The 24,790-nt window shown below is 38.5% G+C and overlaps 1 protein-coding gene across 5 annotated transcripts in view; it reads left to right on the top strand.

The window, feature by feature from the left end:
* The window catches only part of PHF21A (PHD finger protein 21A), a gene marked incomplete at both ends in the record, with an annotated part of 95,019 nt that overhangs the window by 69,680 nt on the left and 549 nt on the right, over nt 1–24,790 (top strand). The window contains 11 exons of one of the 5 annotated variants that reach the window (XM_082000845.1): nt 2,606–2,857; nt 4,636–4,722; nt 7,318–7,614; nt 9,213–9,311; nt 10,412–10,463; nt 11,283–11,362; nt 11,798–11,858; nt 14,203–14,225; nt 20,848–21,003; nt 22,629–22,704; nt 23,031–23,134. In XM_082000845.1, coding sequence (XP_081856971.1) covers nt 2,606–2,857; nt 4,636–4,722; nt 7,318–7,614; nt 9,213–9,311; nt 10,412–10,463; nt 11,283–11,362; nt 11,798–11,858; nt 14,203–14,225; nt 20,848–21,003; nt 22,629–22,704; nt 23,031–23,134 — 1,287 coding nt within the window. Of the gene's footprint in view, nt 1–2,602; nt 2,858–4,635; nt 4,723–7,317; nt 7,615–9,212; nt 9,312–10,411; nt 10,464–11,282; nt 11,363–11,797; nt 11,859–14,202; nt 14,226–14,313; nt 14,478–20,847; nt 21,004–22,628; nt 22,705–23,030; nt 23,135–24,790 lie in introns of all 5 variants that reach the window. The other 4 variants (XM_082000842.1, XM_082000844.1, XM_082000841.1 and 1 more) reach the window with 4 other exon arrangements.

Raw genomic sequence — 24,790 nt, 5'->3', positions numbered from 1 at the left:
GAAGAAATTAAGAAAACTTAACTAAGCAAAAGACATTTTTGAGCAGCAACATCTATATCAAAGCTAAAACAGAACAAAGAAGTAAATGTTACTGTGTCCTAAAATATTTAAAAACAATGGATCACTATTTGCGGTATCATTTGTTTCTGCTTTTCAGTCAGGAAACATGATTGCAAAAGCAGTTTCACGCGTTTCTCCATATTCCACACTTTGCATTCATGCATTAACTTCCAGGTCATCTCCTGGCTTGTAAAAATTGAGGTTTTATTCAAAGTTAAAGAGCCCTCTAGTGAAACAGTCAAAAAACTGCTACACCCTCTGACTATCATTGATACAGTTGTATTTGGAAAGTAAGGCAAGTCATCCTCTCGTTTGAATAAGTAAGCCAGCTTTTGTCCTTAATGTTTTTGTATTTTTATTTATGTTGGTGTAATTCTGAAGTAACCTCACTTGCTTCTAAGGTTGTGCCTCTGTCCTGTTGCCCCTCAGTCTCTTTCAGCAAAGAAAAGTCAAATATTTTGTGTCTCTGTTTTTTGGTGCCTACTTTTGTAAATAATACATCATTCAAAGCTGTGTCAGTAAAGAGAATGCTTTCAATGGAGTAATTCAAGGTATATATGCTGCCTTAATAGTGACATTTTAATATACTTAATGTAGTCCAATAAGAAGGGCTTTTTAGATTTTCATAAAGCAGCAAACCTGCTAAAAGGTCATATTATGGCAATGGTATTATGTGAAATAATGCAGACTTACTATGAATGCCACTTCAGTATGAATTCATGCATTGAAAACTTTTTAGAATAACCAAGGTAATTAATGCTCAGCAAAGTAACAGGGATATTCAAGCTCTGTGATCTGCTGACTGAAACTATACTCCTAGTACTTACAGACTTACTAGAACCCTTTGAAAGAGTCACAGTCTTGTATTACATGATTGATATACACTTTTCTTTTAAATGTTTATGGATGAATGTAATGCTTGTGAAAATGATACCACATTACATCTCATTGGAAAAGCTTGAATAATGTTACTGCATGAGAGGAATGGAGCCTCTTGCTTTGGAGAAGGTGCAGCAGAGGTCAATAAGAAGCTTTTGAATCTCAGATAAAGTTAAGGGTGGTGTTCATGTTGTGGCAAGAAAAAATTAATTATGTCTGGATTTTCTATAAATATATAAAATCGAAACATGAGTTATCCGTTGATTTGGCATTATACGGTGTTTGAATTTTTTTCACACATGTGCATTATTAACAGTTAGGGGATATAGTTTAAGCATTAAGAAATTAGAGGTGTGAAAGTAAGCTGCGTTTTTGTTTGAGGAAACAATATTGGTGAAAATACTGAAGAATCCAACTGGAAATGTGTTATTCTATTAGAAAGAAGAGAAAAGTCTTGTGTGACTAAAGTCAAGCAGTCTAAATGAGGCATGTTCAGAACACGAAAAAAACTGCATGATCCCTGGTTCTCCATTTTTTCCTGTTGTAGAGCCTACCGCTGACATCAGGAGGGAATGGTGGTTATTTCATACCGAGAGCACTTGATCATGGCAATAACTGTTTTGAAGATGCAGTGCCATTGGTACAATGGATTTTTTACACCAAAGAGAAGAGAAATAAGCTCACTTGCCATTCTGTTGAGCGTCATTTGTCATGAGTTTTCTGTGCACATTGTGTTCTGGTTTTACATGGGGACTCTCTTGCCCTGTTACTTTTTGAATGAGTTTTGTAATTGTCTGTTTCCATTAACATCTTAGAGATAGTACATTTTAAAACAAAACTATGAAATTATAGTTGTTTTAACTTTGGAATTTGTGGGCATATTGTATTGCATAGTGTATTCAGGCATTTTAGGTAAATGCTGGCATTAAGTGATTCAAAACCACGCTCTTTAAAACAGCCCGAGTGCAATAATGGCGTAACGTATATGTTCCAAAACCACTCTATTCCACAGAAGTTAAACTTAATTGCCTGCAGCTGGACAGACTTAACAGCCAGCTCTTAAACATCAGGATAGCCCTACTGATATTCTTAGGAAAGAAAGTTAAGGGCTAAATAACTGTATTAATGGCTAAAACTGAAATTTGGAATACCCAAAATCAAAATACATTTCTGTTCTTAAAGAAACCAGTTTATGAATTTTTTTTCGCTCTTCCTCTGATTGTGAGGATCCCTGTAAATAAAGTTTCCATTTGAAAAATGGAGTTTTAATTGGTGAGAAGCTAGTTTGCTGGTATGTTTCATAAACCTCCACCATACAGGTTTGATATCGACAGTACATATTTAGAAGTAATGTGAAATTAAAAGATCCAAAAATGCGTATGCCACTACTAACACTTGATTGCCATTTTCTCAGGAGTTTGTTTTTGAATCAATCTGTAAAGCTGCAGATTATTAAAATAGACCGAATAAGTGCCCCAAATGAGAATCCTTTCTAGCTATCCAGTTTTCAGAGGTGTAAGATAATGTGCTTGTGTGAACAGGTAGACAGACTCAGTGCTGCCTTTTCTTTCTCTTACTGTCTATGGTTTCTGACTAACCAACCCACGACCTGTCTGATACGAAGTGTCACTGTCTCTTACAGTGTATTTTCTCTTTCCCTTAGAAAACTGTAACTACAGCTTCTATGATCACCACTAAGACACTACCTCTCGTCTTGAAAGCAGCAACTGCGACCATGCCTGCCTCTGTTGTGGGTCAGAGACCTACCATTGCCATGGTTACTGCTATCAACAACAATCAGAAAGCAGTCCTCGGCACTGATGCGCAGAATGCACCAGTCAACCTCCAGACAACAAATAAGGTCACTGGGCCAGGAGCTGAGGCAGTCCAGATAGTGGCAAAAAACACAGTCACTTTGGTAAGCGTTTCATGTGTTTGCCCTGCAGATGTGTGTGGGTTTAGTTTACGAGAAGGTTATTGAAAAAACATAAATGAACAGGTTTTTGCACAGAAAGAATAGTAGGGACATGTCGTGAGTCTTCACTAGTTGACATTGTTAAAATGATAGTCTAAGAGAAAAGCATTTGCTGTCTACATGGGTTGTTATTACTCTTTTACGTTATAGAATTAAATTAGTGCTATTATCACCTCTGTGTCAAGTTTCCCCTGTTAGTAATTGGTAGTCGTGGGGTAGTAGCAATTGTTTCACCCCTACCTAATTTATGTGGCTGTGTTCTGCAGAATTCCTACTCTTCTTTTTGGTAAAGGAGATGTCAGACTTTCTTCATTGGATCAGTTTGTGTTTTCATCTTAGATTTTTTTGAGTCAATCACTCTTATTCCCGTTTGTGATAAAGTCTCTGGTGTTAGACGCATCACTTAACGCTGCCCACTACCGTGTCCTCACTTACCACTTTTTCATACACATATACAGAACCTATTTCTTTAAGCATATATTTTGGAAAGTGCTTTGATTACATCACGCAGTCTTTTCCAGAATAGTTAGCCACCTAGAAATGAAAGAAATAAAGTTTTAGAATTGGGTTATATAGCTTCTTTGTCTGGAAACCAGGCATTGTATAGCATCGTGACCGGGACATTTTACTTCCGGAGTAAAGGTTAAAGACTTCACTAAACGTGAATCCAATTTATCTTTACTGAAAAATGCAGTTTAATAATGCAAATGGAAGTAATTTTTCTTCCTAATGAGGCATATGTTTGCAATCAGAATAGAGAAGACTATTTGAGTGGAGTTTTTTCTATTGTTCTCTTTTCCCATATCTTCCCTTCCACCACTCTCATCTGTCCTTTGTGTCTGTGCTTCATTTCTTTGCTGAATAACTTACTGAGGTTTGGGAAGGTGATTCTGTTTTAATAATAGTCCATGATCTATGTTTCTATAGCAAATTTAATTTTAAAATCTCAGAATATTTTCCAAGCATTAATTAATCAGTACAAGACCTTTTTGAAGTAAATTGCAATCTTATGTGGGTAGACAGAAGTACAGAAGGGTGGAACATGGACATTAATTTTAGAGAATCTCACCAAGTACTCAACTTAGGGTAGCTGGTAGTGCTATTCAGAGGTTATCGTGTGGCAGCTCCATCAAACTGATTTCAGTTAGACAGGGAAGTACTTAGGATGCCTTGAAATCAGATCTTAATTGTTTCAAATGAATGGCCTGCTTTTGAAAACTTGCAGTTGTGTATTTAGAGCCCCTCACAGTGTCATTAATATTGCTAGAAGAGTTGTAACTTTTAGATCTTTTCTATTTGCGTGAGATACTCTTTCATTCTTCTGTATGCCATTCAGTATGAAAGGCCAGGGGTTCATATAGCTGGACACAAAAGTCTGTTATTATTTTCTGTCTGTTGTAAAGCCAATTTTTAACTATTAAAACAAATAGGAGTTTCATTATCTTCAAATGAAATGGTTTTAGATTGCAGAGCACAGTAGTTAGTATAGTTGAACTAGAAGGAAGGATACTCTAAATTTATGAAGCAAAGGGTGTAGGAACTGGAAAGTAAGATTAGCTCTGTCGTTAATACATTTCTAATGAGGAACCTGTTACCGTGAAAAATTATTTACGGAGTGGAAAACTGGGGACATCAGGTCTGAAAATACGTTCAGGATGTTGATTTTGGTGAACGACTTCAAAGCTGTTTTCCTCTTACTGAACTCTCTTATGTTCTCATAGCAGGTTCAGGCTACACCTCAGCCCATAAAAGTGCCGCAGTTCATCCCTCCTCCCAGACTTACTCCTCGTCCAAATTTTCTTCCACAGGTGAGTGTACAAAGAAGCACAATAAAAGAAGGAACTTAATTATAGCATAGATAGGAGATACTTTCTGTGAACATCATTTTTGTCAGTCTTTATTGGTGATCTGGTGGGGGGGACAATTCATCCTCAACAGGTTTGCAGATGATGCCAAATTTGAGGGTGCAGTCAGTACTCTTGAGGGCAGTGCTGACATTCAGAGGGCCCTTGACAAGATAGAGGAATGGGCCAGCAGAAATCTCTTGAGCTTCAGCATGGAAAAAGGCAGTCTTGCACCTGAGATGGACTAACCCCCTGTACAGGCTGGGGACTGGCTGGCTGGGGAGCAGCACTGCTTAAAAGGTCTTGATTGACAGTAGCTAAACTAGCAGTGTACCCTGGCTGCAAAGGTAGCATATTGGGCTGTACCAACAGGACCGCAGCCAGTAGATTAAAGGAAGAGATGATGCAGCTTTCCTCAGCAATCATAAAACTGGATCTGATACACAGCATGCAGTTTTGGACCCCCTGGTACCAGAAAGAAGTTGATAAATTTGAATGAATCCAGGGGCGAAGGCCATTAAGATATCTGGGGGGCAGGAATATATAGACTCATAGAATAGTTCAGGTTGGAAGGGACCTTTAAAGGTCATCTAGTCCAACTCCCCTGCAATGAGCAGGGTCACCTTCAACTATATTGAGTTGCTCAGAGCCCCGTCCAACCTGACCTGGAATGTTTCCAGGGATGGGGCATCTACCACCTCTCTGGGCAGCCTGTGCCAGTGTTTCACCACCCTCATTGGGAAAAATGTCTTCCTGATATCTAGTCTAAATCTACCCTTTTTTAGTTTAAAACCATTACCCCATTCATATCGCTACAGGCCCAGCTAAAAAGTCTGTCCTCATCTTTCCTATAGGCCCCCTTTAAGTACTGAAAGGCTGCAATAAGGTCTTCCTGGAGCCTTCTCTTCTCCAGGCTGCACAGCCTGCAAGGGGAGGCTGGGGGATCTGAGCTTGTTTGGTTTGGAGGAGAGGTTTTGGGGGCAACCTAACAGCAGCCTTATTTTCGATATCAACAAGGAAATTAACAAGAAGATGGAGACATAGGTGCTTGGCAGGAGAATTATAGACAACGATCATAAATTGGAACAGGCTTAGGCTGCATATAAGAAAATAATTCTCTCTTTGAGGACAATTAAGAGTGGAAGAGGCTTCCCAGAGACGCTATGGAAGTTCCGTCCTTGGAGTTTTACAAGACCTATCTCGACAAAGCCCTGAGCAACCTGGTCTGCATTTAGTGTTGGCCCTGCTCTGAGCAGCAAGTCAAATTAGAGACCTCCTGAGCTGCCTCCCAACCTGCATGAGTCTGGGATTGTGAAATTTGCATGCGATAATCATATTTTATCCTATTTGCAGGATGTCAGCAAAATCAAAGCCTCACCCAAAGCCTTAAATTGCTTTAATTGTGGTTTGCTGTTCAGGAGCAAAAAAGGAAAAACAACTTGTCTCTAGATTGTTCCCAAGTATTTCCGTATGAAATACGTTCTGCAACAGTGTGAACTCTGTTTGCAGCTGAGCAGTAAAACTTGTGGTTTACTTTTTTTTCATGGTTTAGGAAAGACACAGATTGCTTCTCCATTTAAAAAAAACATACTGCAGGAACGATTTCATTTGTAAGAAATGTGTGGTGCTGTGAATAAAAGTCTAAATCTTTTACAAAAGGAAAAAGGAAAGCATAGGCTGGTATCTGATTAAGATTTGGGGATGGTGAGATCTGTTGGAATGTGACCTAGTTTTCATGATAAAATGCATTATGGAGTATTAAAGGTAGATAGGACAATAGGAATCAAATAAGGAAAAAAGACTTTATTTTCAGAGTAATGTATTCTACTTCTGTACTGTAATGATGTGATAAGTGCAAACTTAACAATGGGCAAGAAATAAGCAAATATTGGTGGTGGAGTATTGGAAGATTCTTGTGGCTCTTTTCTTTCTTGTGAAAGAAGAAAGGAGTAATGACTGCATTTACCTGTACCCTTTAGCACTTTTAATGAGGGATTAATGTATAATCTTGAAAATTTTTTTGCTTAGCAAGATTGATTGTGCAGGTGTTTAAATTATATATAGAATTGACAGAGGTAACAGGGATTTGCTGAAAAATTTAATTATTTTTTTCAGGGCACAGTCAACTGTTCATGATTTCTTGGAGGCTCAGTATAAAGCCCTGAGACACACTTCTAACATGAGAGCCTCAGCTGTGCCTGTAAATACTACATGAATTTTTTTGGCTTGCAAAACCAATATGTTGATTTAGATACAGATACGGCATTTGGCAATAAACATGAAATATAAGTGTCTGTGCATGCAAATACCATTTCAGGGGCAGTGACTGCATATGCAAAAGTTATGTATGGGTTTTATGCAAGTAGGTTTGAAAATGTGGCTTTTCCTTCTCATAGCATGCTTAGGACACTATGCTAAAAATTACTTTCTATAAAAAATCAAGCAACCTGCTGCAGATTATACAGGGTGAATTGAAAGACTTAGTAAAAAAGTTCATCTGAAATACTGATACATGAACAAATCCGTCTCTTGTTTTTCTTTTTCTTTTTTTTTTGCTAGGTTCGACCTAAACCAGTTGCCCAAAATAACATTCCTATTGCCCCAGCACCTCCTCCAATGCTTGCAGCTCCTCAGCTTATTCAGAGGCCTGTGATGTTGACAACAAAGTTCACACCCACCTCTTTACCAAACTCTCAGAACTCCATACATCCAGTTCGTGTAGTTAACGGGCAGACAGCAACCATAGCCAAAACCTTCCCTATGGCACAGCTCACCAGCATCGTGATAGCAGCACCGGGTACCAGGCTCACTGGACCTCAGACTGTACAGATCAGCAAACCAAACATTGAAAAACAGGTACAGATAAGAAAGTGTCTACTAATGCAATGTACTGGGTTTATTGCTTTACAGTGCCGGTTTGGAGAGGATGACAACCATGCAGAAATTTTCAGTGGGTACTGGAGATATTCATGTTCCAACAACAGTACAAATTATGGAATGACTTGCAACTCTTGGGGTAGAAGATACCATTTCCTTCAATATGGGCCAATGGAATCTTTCTCTCGTGGTTCAGTGTTTTTATGCTTCCCCTACTGTCTTAACTTCAGTAGTTCATAAGCAAGTTAGATTGCAGGGCTCTACTAGTCCTGTGGTTGGAGGCAAAATAGCCTCACTCAGCTTCTGGAGACTGATAGTTCCTCGTGACTAAATTGGATTGATTGAGTGGAAAGGAGGCCCTCAGAAACAGAGAATTCTAGGTGTTTAATTTTCAAGTCTCTCTCCAGAAAAGACTTTTGTAAAATAAAACATGTCTAGTCAGTGTGATTGCAACTGAGAGTCCTTGCCATTCAGTGCAAGTAAAGCAATCTTCTGTTTCACTTAACTCTTTTGTATATTATATGTTAGTAACAGTATAATATAGTATACTATATAATACATTATCTAAAACGTACAATATTTATGTAATTTATATAAATAACAGTAGTATAAATTTCACTTATAACTCTTTCATAGACTAATATGCCTTGAAGTTACATTCTCCTTTTGAAGTCACCTGTGGAGACTGTGAAAAATATGTGCATGAAAATACGCTCATGCTCAGTTCTCTTTATGAATTCTCATGAGTAGGTTCTTGTATACCTCGTTACTCAGCAATGTGTGCCTTTTCCGTATGTTTTGAAGTTGTACTGCTACAATACTATACTTCTGATGCCTTTTCCTTTTGATGTCAGCAATATTTGTTTGCTCCTCGAATAATTACTGGCAATTCAACAATTGAAAAACATACAGAAGAAAGGTGGTGGTTTAATGATACATGAGTTTTTCGGTATATTTTCTCCGTATCATAAAGGGGAAAAGTTTGTCTCTTGTAGCATATCTCACTCAGTTTGTAGCCTCAACAGCTATGCCATGGGCTGAGGATTGTCATGCAGGGTTTGTGATACCATTGCAGAAGATTATGACTTCAGAAAAGAAAAGCTTCAGAAACATCTGAGATCGTAGGAGTCAGAGAGACAGTTTTGGAACCATTCATAATGCTGTGAAATATGAAGACTGAGGAGTGAGAAGTACAAAATGCATGTGCCATGCAGAATGGTTTCTACCTGGAAGTCTTCAATGCGATGTTTTTTCTTAAAGTGTCTATTAGTTTTCCCATACCGTATAGTGATTGACTCCATTTCTGTAATGGAGTCAATTTTTAAGGATGACTTTTATTGCTTGCGTGGCTGCATGGTTTAATGGAATGGTGGTAAGGCTGTTTCATCCTTTGTTAAAGGAAAACACTTTTTTTAATATTCCTTGCACGTCAGATTACTCAATTAAGTCTTTGTTAGTACACTGCCAGCTTTAAACTTGTTTTTCTCCTCTATCTGCAAAAGTATTTGTTCTGCTTTATTAGTCAAAGTAAGAAAAGTCATTCTTATCACTGAATGAGAGAAACACTTTCTTTTCAGACTATTAAACCACATGTGGAAGCAGAAGAGAAGCAAACAGAAAGTCGTACAGTTACTCCACCTGCTGCACCGAAGCCAAAACGAGAAGAAAATCCACAGGTATCAGAACACACCCAGAGCTTTCTTTTAAGGAAAAAAGGAAACACTGTCCTTCAGAAAAGATTTTTCCCCCTCCGTTCCCTCAAGACTCCTTAACTTTAACATTCTACGCATTCCTGTTGGACAGCAGTAGTTGATAAGGCTGCAGAATAAGAAATCTAAATATATATAACGCATTGCATTTTACAGTCCTGGAATGCATTTGACCTCTAAGTCTTTTGTAAGTTAGATCATAACTTCCCTCTGATACTTCCTTCAACGAGGCAGCTTAGATTACAGTGTTGATTTCCATTACTTTGAGATTTTAGACTTCTGGAGTTATTTTTAATGCTGGAGAAATGTCTTTATTTTGCTTTATAAAATATTTCTGCTTTGGTGAGCAGGATGGAAAGAATCATTTATGTTCTATTCTGCCAGGGTTTTATTCCAGTTTAGGTCCAGTTGGTTTTGGGGGAAAAGAGTGGCCAAAATGGCTTATTTCTTAAAGCCTTTCTGCCATGCAGAGCTTTGGAACTGATTACAGCTAAATGCTTACATTTGTTTTTGTAGATGGGTTCAAACTGACTGCTGTGTGAGCGTTAACTGTTGTCAGTAGAAATTCTGATTTTTACATGTCTGTGCACTTCCTGCATTAAAATTAGAATCCTTTAAGAAAGCCATAGCCCTTAGCAAATGTCACATGTAAACCAGAGTTGGTTCTTGTAGTTTGCAATATATGGAGAATGATCTTCAACTAGCAGTATTTTGCTGGCAGTTGAACTGTGTTGGTATTTACTAAGAGCCAGTCACATAGCTGGTTCAATGCTGGATTGGAAGCAAACAAACTGCTTTCTTGTTCCTGTCTCTACCAACTCTGTGATCATGAACGATTGGCATGTCCCTGTATCTCAGCCTAGGTTCCCATCTAGAAAATGGAACTATTGTCTATCTGTAAAGCAGTTTGACATACATGAACGAAAAGTGATTTATAGAAGCAAAGTATTACTAATTACATTTTTGTTGCTTAGTTACCTGTCAAGTGACTTCAAAGAGCCTAAGTGACATAACTCATCCTAACGGTTAGACTAAGTCATGATTTTTTTTTTTCTCCCCCCTCACAGAAACTTGCCTTCATGGTGTCTCTGGGACTAGTTACTCATGACCATCTGGAAGGTAGGAAAAATGTCTAAGTTGGTTCTTGAGCTCCCTGTTTATGGCCATTCTGAATTGGAAGTACGGGTTCAAAATTCTTCTGTATTAAGTGCAGTATTTTCTTGCACAAAAGTACATTTGGGATGTCTGTACTCTTGATCTAACTTGGTTTCTTGTGTATACTTTTTCATTCCTCTTATTACATTGAAACAAAGCAGTTGTTTATGCAGTGGAGATCAGTGGTTGGGAAGAAGGTGTATGCTCCGATGGTAGGAAAGAAATTTGTGACAATCCCATTGCTTTCTGGACAACCCCCGTATCTACAAAGTTATACCATGGATAATTTTACTCTAATGCACATCTGGATTTTTCATTTATTTCATGATTTCATGGGACTGTAATCTGTAGCGAATGAGTTAATAGATTATAATTGGTTTTATAATTTAAAGTCCTTAATCCTATACAGTGAAATACAACCTAATATTTCAATGGCTTGCATATTTCTGTACTGTATTTTTAAGTATCAACAAGGTTACCAGAGGCTTTTTGTTTTAAATCTCAATTACACTGACCATGAATTTAAAATGTCTTAGTTGTGGAGTACTTGGTGAGAAGATGGCATCATTTCATTAGTTAGTTGAGCACTGTATTTGTATTCCTTGTCAGCTCTTAGTTTTCAAACCTTCAGAAATTAGAAATATAACAAAGTTGCCTATATTCAGCATGATTGGTGTTCTGTAGAAATCTTCACAACTCTCTTCACACGCAAACTAAATTCTGAGGACTTTGTATAATTTCTGAGAGCCATTGTTTTCTGACCTGAATGCTTTGTTTTACAAGAAATCCAAAGTAAGCGACAAGAGAGGAAAAGAAGAACAACAGCAAATCCAGTGTACAGTGGAGCCGTTTTTGAGCCTGAGGTATTAATTTTTTGCTGGGGGAAGCTGGTATTTTCATTCTGAGCTTGTGTGTCTTTCTGCCATGTTTCTACCTCTTAAGCTATCTCAGGCAAGCTATCATCTATAATTCAGAAGGCCATTGCAATGATATGACCCTCAGATTTTTAAGTATTAAATACATTGGGACGTTCTTCTAATACTTATGTCTTTTTCTGCCTTCTCCTATGTAAAGCTGACGTTAAATGGCAGTCACTGTGTGTTAGTCTTACCATTAGGTCAACTTGCGTTTCAGCCTGAAGCAGTCAGGGTGTCAGAAGGAGCGTAAAAAGCTAACCTTTCTGAAGCTGTGCTTCAGAAAACAGAGCAGACTCATTTTGTACTACTGTGATGTTGCTATTGCATACAGTTATTGCCAAAAATGTTATCCAAAAAAAATTGTTATATTCTTTCCTGCAGCGCAAGAAGAGTGCAGTCACATACCTGAACAGCACAATGCATCCTGGGACACGTAAAAGAGGTGAGTTATACTTAGACCTGTCTCCCTGCTGTATGCCTCTTGCTCCATCTTCCATTTGCAGTCCCCTTGTTGATTTGAAGAGCAAAACAAAGAATGACTCTCCTTCATTTGTCCAGTAAATTTCCATGGTAGACAAAGATCATGACTTCTAGGGATGAGCATAGCAGGTTTTATTAGGCAGTTTAATGTTTCATTTCAGTTTCACTCTCCCCAAAAAATATTAAAATACCATAGACAGAGCAAAGTGAAAGGTGAGATATTTGAACATAATTTACTGGTATAAAACTGCTGTCAAGATCCTCTTGTTAATAACTAAATTGTATTGCTACTGTCAAGAAGAAGGTGGTTATGGAAAAAGTGTCTGTGCCCTGAATAGGAGAGGAAACTTAGTGTGACAAAAGCCTTGTTCCCCACTGGGAGTAGAGATGGGTCCTTCAAAAGAATTTACCTTGAGCAAGAAAGGCTATCATGCTCATACTAAGCATTTTCTGCAACCAGAATGCCCCTTGTCCTGAAATGAGAGATGATCTGTCATACAAGTATGCGGTATTATTCAGTAGAAATCCTTCCGTAGAACAGGTGAAACTTTAAGACTTCGATTATGGTGAAACAGATGAGTCAGAACAGCATAGGAGAGAACACACTAACATTTTTTGTGCATGGCATCAACCACACACATATGACAATCTTTCCCTGGTTTTTGATGATTTTCTGCAGTCCTTAAAGACTCATAATACCTTCTCTACTCCTGAGTTTGCTGTCTAAAAAAAGGTAATTCAATCAGATTAAAAAAACCCACAGCCCTACCTAGCACTGACCAGTTCCATTATCTTTGTTTTATGGCTGCAAGGTCAAATATTCATTTGACATGTGCTCTCCTTGATAAAACTCTTCAGTCCAGCAGGCAGTGTGGCAAAGCTGACACTTATGCAGCTATGCTGTTTCTAAATAAAAGACACCAGTCTCTACTGCCATCTTCTAATAACATTAAATGTATTTTTTAAAATGATATGATGTAGATTTTATAGAGAGAGAGAGCATTTACTCTATGGATAAGTAAATGTTCCTTCTTCTAGTAATGATTTCTTAATTCTATTTTATAACTCATTGTGAACTATTACTGTATCAATGAAAATGATTGCATGCTCTTGTACTTGATATTCTCTTTAGCCTGTTTTTGCACTGACTGCTATTACACTCTTTTTTTTTCTCACACCCTGTTGTGAGCCTGTACCAAGCTTGCATCAGCACCAAATTAGTAGCACACATTTTCAATTGACAAAAGATGGGGATGTATACATTTGTTTTGTGATTTAGTATGCAATATATTAGGTGAAGAGCTTATGCAAGCATGTGCCCTTGAGAGCTTTAGTTTAATTCTAGATGGTGCTGAGCATGTCAGAAATTTCAGCCATGGACATCACTATCAGAAATCCGTTTCCAAGGACATACTTAGTTCTGGAACATATCCAGACCTTAAATGCAAGGTTTAGCATGTTAATAGGTATAGACTGACAATCTGTAAACATAAGATCTGGGGAATTATTCCTAGATCCTAACTCCTTTATGTTTACATATCCATAAATTACCCTGGAGAAGGGAGGCAGAAATGATGGTTACATACTGGTTTTTTTGCTGTCTTGCCTTGCATACGTAATTTTAGGAAAATTGTTACGAACACACTTTGCACTTCTGCTAGTCTAAAGGAGCGTATAGGACTTGTGAATAATGAAACCTACTTGACTGAGAAAGTCTAAGAAAAAATACAGAATTGGGGGGTGGTGTTACAGTGGAAGGTGGTAGGTTACAACTGTAGTGCTGGTGTTACGGGTCAGACAACAGGACCTGTTCCTGAGGTAGCCTAATTTAAAAAATGTACCAGTAGAGTAGAAAGTGCTGATCTGTGGGTGAATGGGTTTAAGAAAAGGGCAAGAAAAGGAGGGGGTTGGTGAGTGTTGGCCTCTGATAAAGGGCTTCACCTTTGTGTAGATTTATGCTGGCACTAGAAAAATAGGGAGGTGTGGGATAACAGTAGAAAGGATTTAACAGTAGTTATTGTAGCTTCTCTCTAGCTTTGATGCCAACATGTTTGCCCTAAAAACTGAATAGCCTCATTTCTAGGAGTGGCAAGTGTCCCCGCGCTGCTTTTGTGGGAGTGATTCTTTAACCCTCTACAGAGCTTATTTCTATTTCCTTCTGAAATACATCTTTTAAATGTTCTTTCCTTGCAAAATTCTACTTAAAGATTTCTAAAAAAATGTTTAAATCTTTGCTTCTGTCCTTCCACTTGTAACTTTTATATTAACTTCCTCTCTGTGCTACATCATTTCCTTTTTCACGCTAGCCAATGAGGACCACTGGCCAAAGGTATGTAAGATCATTTTTCCTTTCTTTTTTTTTTTTTTTTTTTTTTTTTTTTTTTTTTTTTTTTGTGTTCCCTATTGTTAATATGTAGGTCGTCCACCTAAATACAACACGGTGCTGGGGTTCGGGGCTTTGACCCCCACGTCCCCTCTGTCCAGTTATCCTGACTCCCCTGAAAATGAAAAGACAGAGACCACATTTACTTTTCCCGCAGCTGTTCAGCCTGTGTCCCTGCCTAGCCCCAGCTCCACAGACGTAAGTAACTCTTGGGGAGGGTTAGAAATCTACTTTTAGAAAAACATGCAGAAACAGCCACAAGGAAAATCGTTGCAGGTTTTGTTTCTTTAGTCTCACTCGTCATTTGCCCTGAATCACTGCAGTGAAACAGTTCGGCATTCTTTTAACACCCACCCTTTTTCCTCCTGCACCTATGTTCTTGTCCTGTAGAGATTTTATTTATAACAGCTCCTTCAGTGCATTGAAACATTGGGAGGCACCAGGCATGCTAGATGAGCTCATTTCCTTTGTGCAGTGTCTGAGATCTTGTCTGACTGAATTGAATCTGTCAACCATGAAAAAGGGGGAAGGGGAGAATGAAAGTATTACATACAGACCATAATAACAAAAAGTTGTGGTGTTTCTGTAATGAGAGAAGGAGGGAAACTGCTTGGGTCATGCAGAACAGCCAAGAGCAGTGTTTGTAGCACTGGTTTGGCAGTTCTGGTGTACTGGCATACCTAAATACATCACCTCTGTGGTCAGAGCACAAAACCTGTCTTGAGTGAAATCTGGTCATACTGTTACAATTTATAAAGAATCAAGTGTTTTTATTTTAAGTTAATCCAAAGATAAGATTTGCTACTCAAAGCACAACCTTTTTTAAGTTGCTGATAACTATCCCGTTCTTTCATTGTTTCTATTTCTTGCAAAAACATGATGAAAAAAATTAAAAGTCATGCATAAACTTTAGAAGGTAAATAGTGTGGAAAGAATCTGACTGAGTCGCTGTGTAGGTCCAAAATGACTAATGAAGGGACTATACACTATGGTTTGTCTGAAAGTGTACTGTGACTGTTCAGTATGGGTGAAACAATTAATTGCACAAGAATTCTCAGGAGTTGTAGTGTGCTTCCAGTAAAGTGCTTGTGTTTTAATGACTAGTACTTACTGGGCACAGTTTAAAAATAAAAAGGCGCTTGCTTATTTCTTCTTACCAGTGCTGCAAACTCCTTCTGCAATCTGAGTCAGAGTGGTCTCTTCCCCCTCCTCCCCCCACCCCCACTTCTTTAAAAAAACATATTATCACATACAATTGAGGCCCAACCATTTGAAATGGACTTTAAGGAAGAGTTGGGACACTTTATTTTCATCTACGCAGTCCCACCACTGAAAGTACATAGACTGAAAGACCAGTTCTGCTGGCCAAATCCATAGGGAACAGAAGCCAGCTTCTTGCCTCTGAACTGTATTTGTTCGCAGAGGTAACAGGAATAGAAATGGTACAAGTGTGTGTGAGTCACTGAAGTAAATAGATGCAATTCTGATACCCAGGGAATATGTATGTGAAATTAAAAAGTTCTCCTTTATATAGTCATTTTTGAGAGCAGAATTGCATTTGGCTGGATAATGTGGTGGGGGTCTTTTCCATCTCTGACTTCTGTGTGTATACAGAATTTCTGTAGCGTTCAAATCTAGTTCTGAATGCCCTCATTTTCTGAATTTGGATAGTGTTTAGGCCTAGGTTCTGGATTGCTTTAATATTCCTTAATTAATGAAAATAGAAGTATTTTAAAGGAGATAGTGGAAGATTATACAGCAGATAATTAACACTCCCTCTTACCTGAGCATATGATAATATAGCACAGCAGCACTCTTTCCCTTTTAGAATCATATATAAATCTCCTTTAACATGTTTCCAGACAAGTCGTTTAATTTCTACGTATGCAACAGCACTAATATTTTTGTGGGTTTAATTTTTTGAAAGAATTTTATCCCAAAGTCCCATTCAGTGCATATTCACTATCAATGGAGATAATCTGGTAGACTTTTCAGAAATATTTAGTATTGAATTCCATATAAAATAAAATGTCAAAGTAGAAAATGTACAAGTAGAAAATGTATTTCAAAGTGCTCATAAAATATTTTTAATTAAAAATAGACTAAAAAAATTTGAGCCTTCAGAGACAGCAAAATATTGGAAAGGAAGTAAATATGAAATCTGTTCTTCTGTCATTACATGTTATAAATCTTGCTAAGCATAAAGGGAGGAGTGGTTTCCCATTGCTATCATGAGCTGGAAGGTAGTATTCTGTTAATATGTTCTCATAAAATTGCTGTATAAGCTTGTGCCAGTCACATCCCCTTTTTGTGATTCGGTTCCCCCCATTTATACATTTGACATGGTGCTTCCTTTTCCCATCTGAGTTTTGAGAACTTAGCAATACTTGTAAAAACCTTTAGCGTCCTTTGCTGGAAAAGTGCTATATAATGCTGGAAAAGTACTATATATTTAAACACCAACAGTAGGAGTTGTGCTGGAGGTGAATACAAAGAGGAAAATTAGGTCTTTGGCATTTAAGGAGCTTGCAGCTTAATTAGATGTAAAATACAGTATGCACTGAAATGCTCATGCCACAGTTCATCACCAGTGCTACCTCTGAGAAGAACTGTCACCAGCAGTCTCTTCTCATCCCTTAAATGCCTCCTGTGTTGTTCCAGCACAGATATATCTGAGGCCACATTGTGATCTGCATAAGGGAACTGGCATAGCTAAAAATTAGTCTTAGCCAAGATCGTGCCCTAATCTGGTTAATTTTATAGACACAAACGTTCTTGTGCCAGCCTCATGCAGGGGACAGAAATGAGTGTCTGGGCATATAGAGGAGGCAGGATCACTTCTTTTGGCAGTGAGGCCAGTACATGTCATGTTGAAGAGGGACTACACTGTTAGCAGATAATGTGAATATAGAAAGGTCTGTTTATTCTAGATAGGACAGAAAATGTTGTCTGTAGTTACAGCCTCCAGCTTTTGGGGACTTAAAAATGAAAACACGACAAGTGCATGCCTAAGTAAAAGGCTATTTCAGAAGTCTCAGTTAAAACAATTCAGCAGTTCCTCAGGCAGATACAGAAGAAAACTGCAGTTTGCCCATCTTTAAAATATTTTTGTATTAATTTGCTGATACGGTCTAATTGCTATAGGGCTTAGAATGGAAATTTGATATTTGGCACTTGAGTAATCTGTGTCTTTATCCAGCCTTTGAAAATTACAAACCAGGCCAGGCACTTGGCACCAGGCGCCATGGCCCAGAATGGCCTTCTTGCCTTTCTCCTGAATTGTCATTCTCTGAATGACAGGGATAAATGTTGAAGGGAGGATGAAGCAGAAACTTGAGATGGAGTTGGTGATAAGGATGGAGGGGTAGAAAGTAGGAGTAAAACCTGGGAAAAGGAAAGAAGTAAGGCAGTGGGCAGGATTCAGCAAAACTTCCCTTTTTCTCTCTCTTTTTTTTTTTTTTTCCTTTTTTCTATTTGGCAATTGGCTGTGAACCACTTGGTTATGTGTGATTCTCCCTCACACATTAGTGGCGTATGCACCTGGAACATCACAATTGCCTTTGAAGGGCAATTACTCAGCAGTAAGAATAGTGCAAAAATCTCTATTCTAGTGATGCTTCAAGTCTATGATCACAAAATGCCTTTTTATTAGTAAACTTTTTATATCAAAACAATGTTTCAATTGAGAGGAGCATTCGAGAACATTCAGATTGCAAAGTCAAGCCCATAAAAGTTAAAAAATGCCAGATCTATTATTGCTTCTGATAATTCCCATCATACATTATGACCATCTTTAATTATAAGGTCATGAACAATTCCTGTTGCAGAATATTTAATTTGTCTGTGTTGCTCCAGTGAGATGTACATATAAGTATAGATATTACATATTCAAACACACAAACTACATATATTTCTGATTTGATACTGTATTATTAAGTTCTATCACCTAAAGCCAGGCCCTGCTGCTCTAGACACTTTATAATTATAAAGACAACCATTAGCTGTCCAAGAAGATTTCATTTATTTTCCTAATCTCTAGGTGCAGAGGAAGTAGAGCAAAAAGTGATGCTAAATCACCTTTTATGGTCTCTGTCCTGAAATTATTCTTCAGTTTCTTCAGCCTGTAGCATGTGTTAGAGCAGCCTCAGTGAGTTCTGCTCTAGCCTAAGTTGGCTGCCTATAGCCTTCACAGAGCTGGTCCAGAAGCTGAGATTAGCGGGGTGCGTGTCACCACGTGAAATCCAGCCTCCCTTTATGCATGTATTTATTAACTGCCCATAAAACCTGGGGCATCACTTTGGAATCAAACAGTGGCTGGGATTATAGCAAAGCCAGTTATTACATCTGAGGAAATGCCCTGAATTTTGCATTACCAAAAACAGGACTGTGGATTTTGTGCATGTGTGTTGTCATCTCAATGCGTTCAAGCCACACTGCATGCTGACCAGCTGTGTCACTTCAGGTTTTGCAGCATTCAGCTGAATTTAGAAGGTTCTGGGTCTAAATTTCTAAATATCTCCCCCTCAAGAAGCAACTGCATGTGCCTCTTGTGTAGGTCTCTTTCTGCAGGGTATTAGACAAAACAGGTTTGGTTTTTAACATACCAATTTGAATTTTGCACCTCAGCCAGTTACCAACTGCCGTCATGTAGGCTGTGGCAACCAAAGCATCTTAACACATGTAATTCTCTAGAATGAGAATTTTCTTCTAAAATGTTAGAATTTTCCTCTTAAATTTTTTCCTTAGGTTGCAGAGAATTTTGTTTTAGCTTCTATGACATCTCCTGCCTGCTGCCTTTTCCTTGTACTCACAGAATGCACGATAGAGGGAAAAAAGTTCTTCCCAGCCTGGTTACACAGACCACTTCACAAGAGGCATGAAATGTCACTCATTTAATTCTTCATTTAACACTGAGGCACTCTTTGGTGTTCAAGGATGAAGTAATACCATAACCCAGCTCTCAATGATCCTGGGAGTTACGGGATCCCTGAAAATTCACTAAAGAGTGATCCTTTACAAAACATGACATCAGTGCTAACCTTGGGAATTAAGAGAAGAATAGCCTTCGCTTTGAAGAAAGGCCTCATCAGCAATAGAGCCGGGAAGTAGAAACCTGAGCAGATTGCTTGTGTGTCATTCTTCTAATATGTTTAATATTTTATCCATAGTAGAAATTAGTGTCATTTTTCTTGCCTGGCAACTTAATGTGTAAGTGCACAGCCAGATTTGCTATCCTTCCAAACTGATGGAACTTACTCACACACGTGAAAAGACTTGTACGGGTCAAAATGAAACCTTGCACACGTTGATATTTCATGCAGGGGGAGTGTATACACGCGGTTTGACTCAACACATACATCTTAAGATCACGATCTTGCAAATCTGGTGTGTGTGCACGAAACTTTAACTGAAGTCGGTGAGAAGTGTGTATTTCAGACTCCAGGTGGGGCCTTGAGTATGTGGAGTTGCCAGGACAGCCCACCGGCAGTGAGGGGAGAGGGCTGGGGTGCCCCTCTCCTCTTCTGTGAATGCTGAGACATCTTTCTTCCATGCCTCTTTGTTCAAATATCAAAAAAAAACCCAAAGGAAAACAAACAACCACCACCACTGCTCCAAGCATGAGATGGGAGTAACAGGAGGAGAGAGAGAGAAGAAAAAGTGACAAGAATTAAGATCTCCCTTTCTAGGAAGTTAATGGCTATAGAAGAAAATTCTCTCTGATGGTGACTAAATCTAGTTCTTTTAAGAGACCCTGCCAATAATGTTTTCAATTCTTTCTTGAAGAAACCCTTAGTTAGAAAATCTCTCTTGGTATTCCTTCATCCTGGCTCGCAGCCTGTGTTAGTGATGAAACATAAACCACTGTCTATAGAGAATGACAAAATTTTGAGTCACAGCTTTTTTGGTTCAATTTGAGGTAACCTAAGTGAAGTAAAAAGAATTGTCTCAGAACATAATTCATTCTGTTCTTTTTCACTTACAAGCACAACACCTTTTCCTTCCAGTTTCATTTTTAAAGGTGACCTAAATATTTGACAGTGTTCTTTTAAGGCATTCGACTGGGGTTTCTTACATACTATTACTGGCAAGAGACAGCCTTATCAGCATTCCTGAAGTGGAGTTGTGCTTACATCCAGAAATGAGAAGGGTTAAGAAAGTGGATAGCTCATCACTTTAGGCAAAAATAAAAAGCAGGGTAAAGGGGGAATCTTAAAGAAGAAAGGCTGTGGGGTAGCAGTTGTTAAGAGAAGCTCTGGTAATAAGTGTTTGTTGTAACATTCTGACTTTTGAGGACAAAGGGACTGTTTGGGAAGACAGATGTCAGTGTTTCTGACATCCTGCCTAGCTCTCCTGTTTCACAGCCTAAGAAGGGCTTGACCATTTGGAATCCCCTTAGATAGAGTTTATGCTGTAAACTTTGCATTCACTTGACCATTTGGAATCCCCTTAGAAATAGTTTGTGCTGTAAACTTTGCATTCAACTACGATGTAGATGTCAAAGGTCAAAGCTCACTTTTTGCCTTCTCTCTCTTTCTCTCACCCACACCCCTTCCCCTCAATTTTATAGGGCGATATCCATGAGGATTTTTGCAGTGTTTGCAGAAAAAGCGGGCAGTTGCTGATGTGTGACACATGTTCACGTGTTTATCACCTGGACTGTCTGGACCCGCCTCTGAAAACCATTCCCAAGGGCATGTGGATCTGTCCCAAATGTCAAGACCAGGTATTGTTTGACAGACAGGGAGAGTTATATACAATGCACTGTAAAGACTTTTTCAGTGTTAAAGAAAATAACCAGATCATTTGTCTGGCATAGATCAAAACAGCCTGACACTGAGCAAATGTATTTGATCTGTAATAAGGCTTGTGTGAATTTGATTGAATTACCTCTGTTGGAATGCGTGCAAATACAAAACTGTGAGGTCTTTCCCAGATTTGGGGTCTTTATTTGTTACCCTTGTGGTTTTACTCTTTTTCTGGGCCAAAGCACACAAACTTTTGTGAAGGGTTCTCTATGACCCATAGAAATTTTGGTGTTCATCTTAAGCTCGTTGTTTCTTCAAAAGTTATCAGTATATTCTTCCAGACAAATAAATAAAACATTTGCACAAGCCTACCTCGACAGATAGAGCAATATAAGCCCCTGTTTGCTTGTATAAATCAAACATCAGAGAGGTTGTCTTCAGTGATCTCTTTCATAATACCATCTAGCATCAGTATAATGAGGATAGGCGATCAGATTGGTGGTTCTTCCTTCCAGATCCCTCTCTGAGTACACAATTGAAATGAACAGGTTATATTTTTAATATTTTGTTTATAATTGCATTGAGATTACAAGACAAAGAAGTAAACTATTGTATTCCTAACCCTTACATGGAACTCCAGTTGTAAAGGATTGCTGATGATTGGCAGCCTGAAGCTGTTAGCGTTCTAATGTAGCTTATTGCTTGGTTGCCAACATGACGTTTAGTTAGCCAAATGGTAATATAACAAAACAGCCTGATGTACGATACGCTGTTCAGAAGAATGAAAATGCAAAACTCAAGTGACTTGGTCAGTAATTGCGAGAGAGGAGGGAGTGTTATCACTTCCCTATTCCTGTTCTTGCTTACTCTCACCTTATCCCTCCTCTTCATTTTTCTGTGATTAGGTTCCCACAAAATGGGGGGTGGGGGGTGTCTGAGTAGTTTTGCTGTAAAGTGACCAAGTCCTCTATCTTCTGAGACATGCCTCTGATTCACTTACTGAAAATACATGTCTTTCCTCTCAAAATAAAGTTTGTTAGGAAGGAATACGTAGGAAGGATCTGAAAGACCTAAACGGTGCTTAGCCTTATAAAAAGGATTTGACAGCTCTATTGAGATGATTCTGGTAAGAAGGGGACATCAGACGGTTTTGTGTTTTACTAGCCAGGAAGTATGATGTTTGAAGACAGTTTGGAGACTGTTCTGTGCCATGAAAACTTTTGTTTCAGAACAACTAAGATCAGCAATTTGTCTGAACCATGAAATAATGTTTATGTCTCCTGGCAAGTTTGAGTTCAGATATATTATCCTTTCTTTCCTCTTTTAAGTTGTTCAGTTTCATTAGTAGACTTTATTTGTGGCTATGGAAGGAATTTGAGAAAATGCTGACATTTGTAAGAAACAGGCCTGGTTTGTGGGAGCAACAATATAGTTGTGAATAATTCCCTCTGTTAAATCTCAGAACAGGTCTGTTAACATGTTAATAAGGCTGAGGCTAATGATAGCCATGAAAGAAAATCCTCAGTATTTTCCTCTTTCTCTCTCTTTGCTTTCTTAGAGGTAGATTGTGTACCAGCTAAATTTCTAAACACTTTTCTTTCAGATGCTAAAGAAGGAAGAAGCAATCCCGTGGCCAGGAACTTTAGCAATTGTTCATTCATATATTGCATATAAAGCAGGTAGGAAAATGAAGAAACAACACTTTTGTTTCACTTTGAATAATGGAAGATGTTATTTTGGGAATGGGATAGAATGGATTTACAGAAGGAAATTAAAGGGGAAGAACCTTAATCACTAGTGAAGTGAAAATAGCAGCGTAAAGTTTTGTTAAGCTTTCTGTGATGCCTGTGTATGTAGGTGAAATTTTGGGGGTGATTTAGTGCACAAGTTGTTGAATCAACTTTAAACACAATTACCCTCTTTTTACATGAAGCAGTTTAGACCCTCTACCCACTGTTGTGACAGGAACGTTTTTAAATATTCTGATTAACAATCTGTTTTGCAGCAAAAGAAGAGGAAAAACAGAAACTACTTAAATGGAGTTCAGATTTAAAACAGGAAAGAGAACAACTAGAGCAGAAGGTCAAACAGCTCAGCAATTCTATAACGGTGAGTATTTTGCTTCCAAATAACTCTGCACCTGTGTTCTGGTGCCAGAATGCAGAATGTCAGAGAGCAAACTGTAGAGTGACTCCATGTACTAGACTTGTCTTCCACTGGATTTACTGAGAATTGAGTGAGCACACTCCTTTGCTTTTCAGGACTTTGGGGAGCAGGAATGAAATACAGGCAACGTATACTTACACTGGGTCACTTAACACATAATCCATGCTGACCATATATTGTAGACATACAGTGACCTATAATATCAGCAGGTGACAAACATGACCCAGAGCCTTATGGTCTGTGGGCAGTAGATTAAGCCAAATTCTCCAGTGGCTCACTTAAATAAGAATGGTTGGGCCTCTGTGTGTAATAAGAGTTACAGTCTTGGTGTGCTTTCCAGACCTTCCTAATACAAAAGTGACCGTTTACTCATAACTGACTGTCAAGCTCTTGACATGTTGCCTTGGCAGTCAGCAGCTGGACGCCATGCATGCCTCTACATAATATTAATTTGACGATGTCATACTTCAAAGCAGAAGCTGTAGTTTCCACCGTAGTTTATCGCAGCAATTGGAACATATGTATTAATTTGCTCTCTCTTCTCACCTTAAGATGCAAATCAGGCTCTTGAGTTGCCAGCGTAACGTTTGAGCCCGTCACTTGGTGTAGCCCTAGTCAGTACCACAGAATAAAAAATACTGAATTGCCTTATGTGACAGCATCTGTAAGGCTGGCATATAAGTACAGACTTCTTAAATACTGATGCACTTTCTGGTTTGCCTGTCTTCACCTATTAGAACAAAAGTGTCCCATGTTTATAGACCCCTTAATGCTGATGATATAAATCGAACGACTGTGAGCAAACAAGTGGCGAGAGGTGCTGGTTAGCAGTTCTGGAGCCTGTCATCTTCTGGTTAGCAGTAGCTGGACATAACCTGAGCAGCACCAGAGCCCTAACACTGTTTCTCAGTGATGTATTCAGGCAGATGCAAGCCCTTGACATGAGGGATTAACAGTAGGTAAGGAGAATGATTTATTTGCTGTGATCAAGTCGTTGTTTATGAATTACTTTCATGAGTTACAATGAGTTAACTTTCATTGGAACTCTCCGAAAAAGACACGAGGTCTAAGTTTTGTGGTGTTTTTACGATGCCACAAGCTGCCTGTGAAAATAGTAAAGCTGAAACCAACAGTGTTTGGAGATCAGCATGGATAAAAGGTTTAAAAAATTTAGGAAGGTTGCCATCTTCATGTAGGAACCTGAATGCTACAGACATAGCTACCATCTCCTCCTTTTTGAGAGTTTCAAATACAGATATAAGCGGTTTTTCACCCTTGAAACACCGTTCATGGGCTTTTTTTAAAGTTATCTTACCCTGACTCTTAACTGATGAGCTAGCTAGGTTACTACCGCTTCTGAGAGAAGGAAGTGGCCACAAAACAAGATTTTCAAGTGGAGAAGGGCTTGTTTTTCTTTTCAAGTGCCCCTGTATTTATTGAGAGGAGGAAGTGATGTTCCTGCTAAAATGTATGTGAAAGCAAAGGCTGTTTCCTATTAGTGGTATGCACACACACTGTCAGCAGTCAGCTGCAGTAGGATGCCTGAGTTTGCAGATCTGAGCTAAAGAAATCTCAGCAATGCAATACTAATAGAAAAAA

The sequence above is a fragment of the Phaethon aethereus genome (assembly GCF_964289735.1).
Source record: "Phaethon aethereus genome assembly, chromosome: 5".
In the NCBI taxonomy this organism is placed as follows: Eukaryota; Metazoa; Chordata; class Aves; order Phaethontiformes; family Phaethontidae; genus Phaethon; species Phaethon aethereus.
The sequence above is the reverse complement of the archived record's forward strand: the minus strand, read 5'-3'. Positions and strand labels throughout refer to the sequence as shown.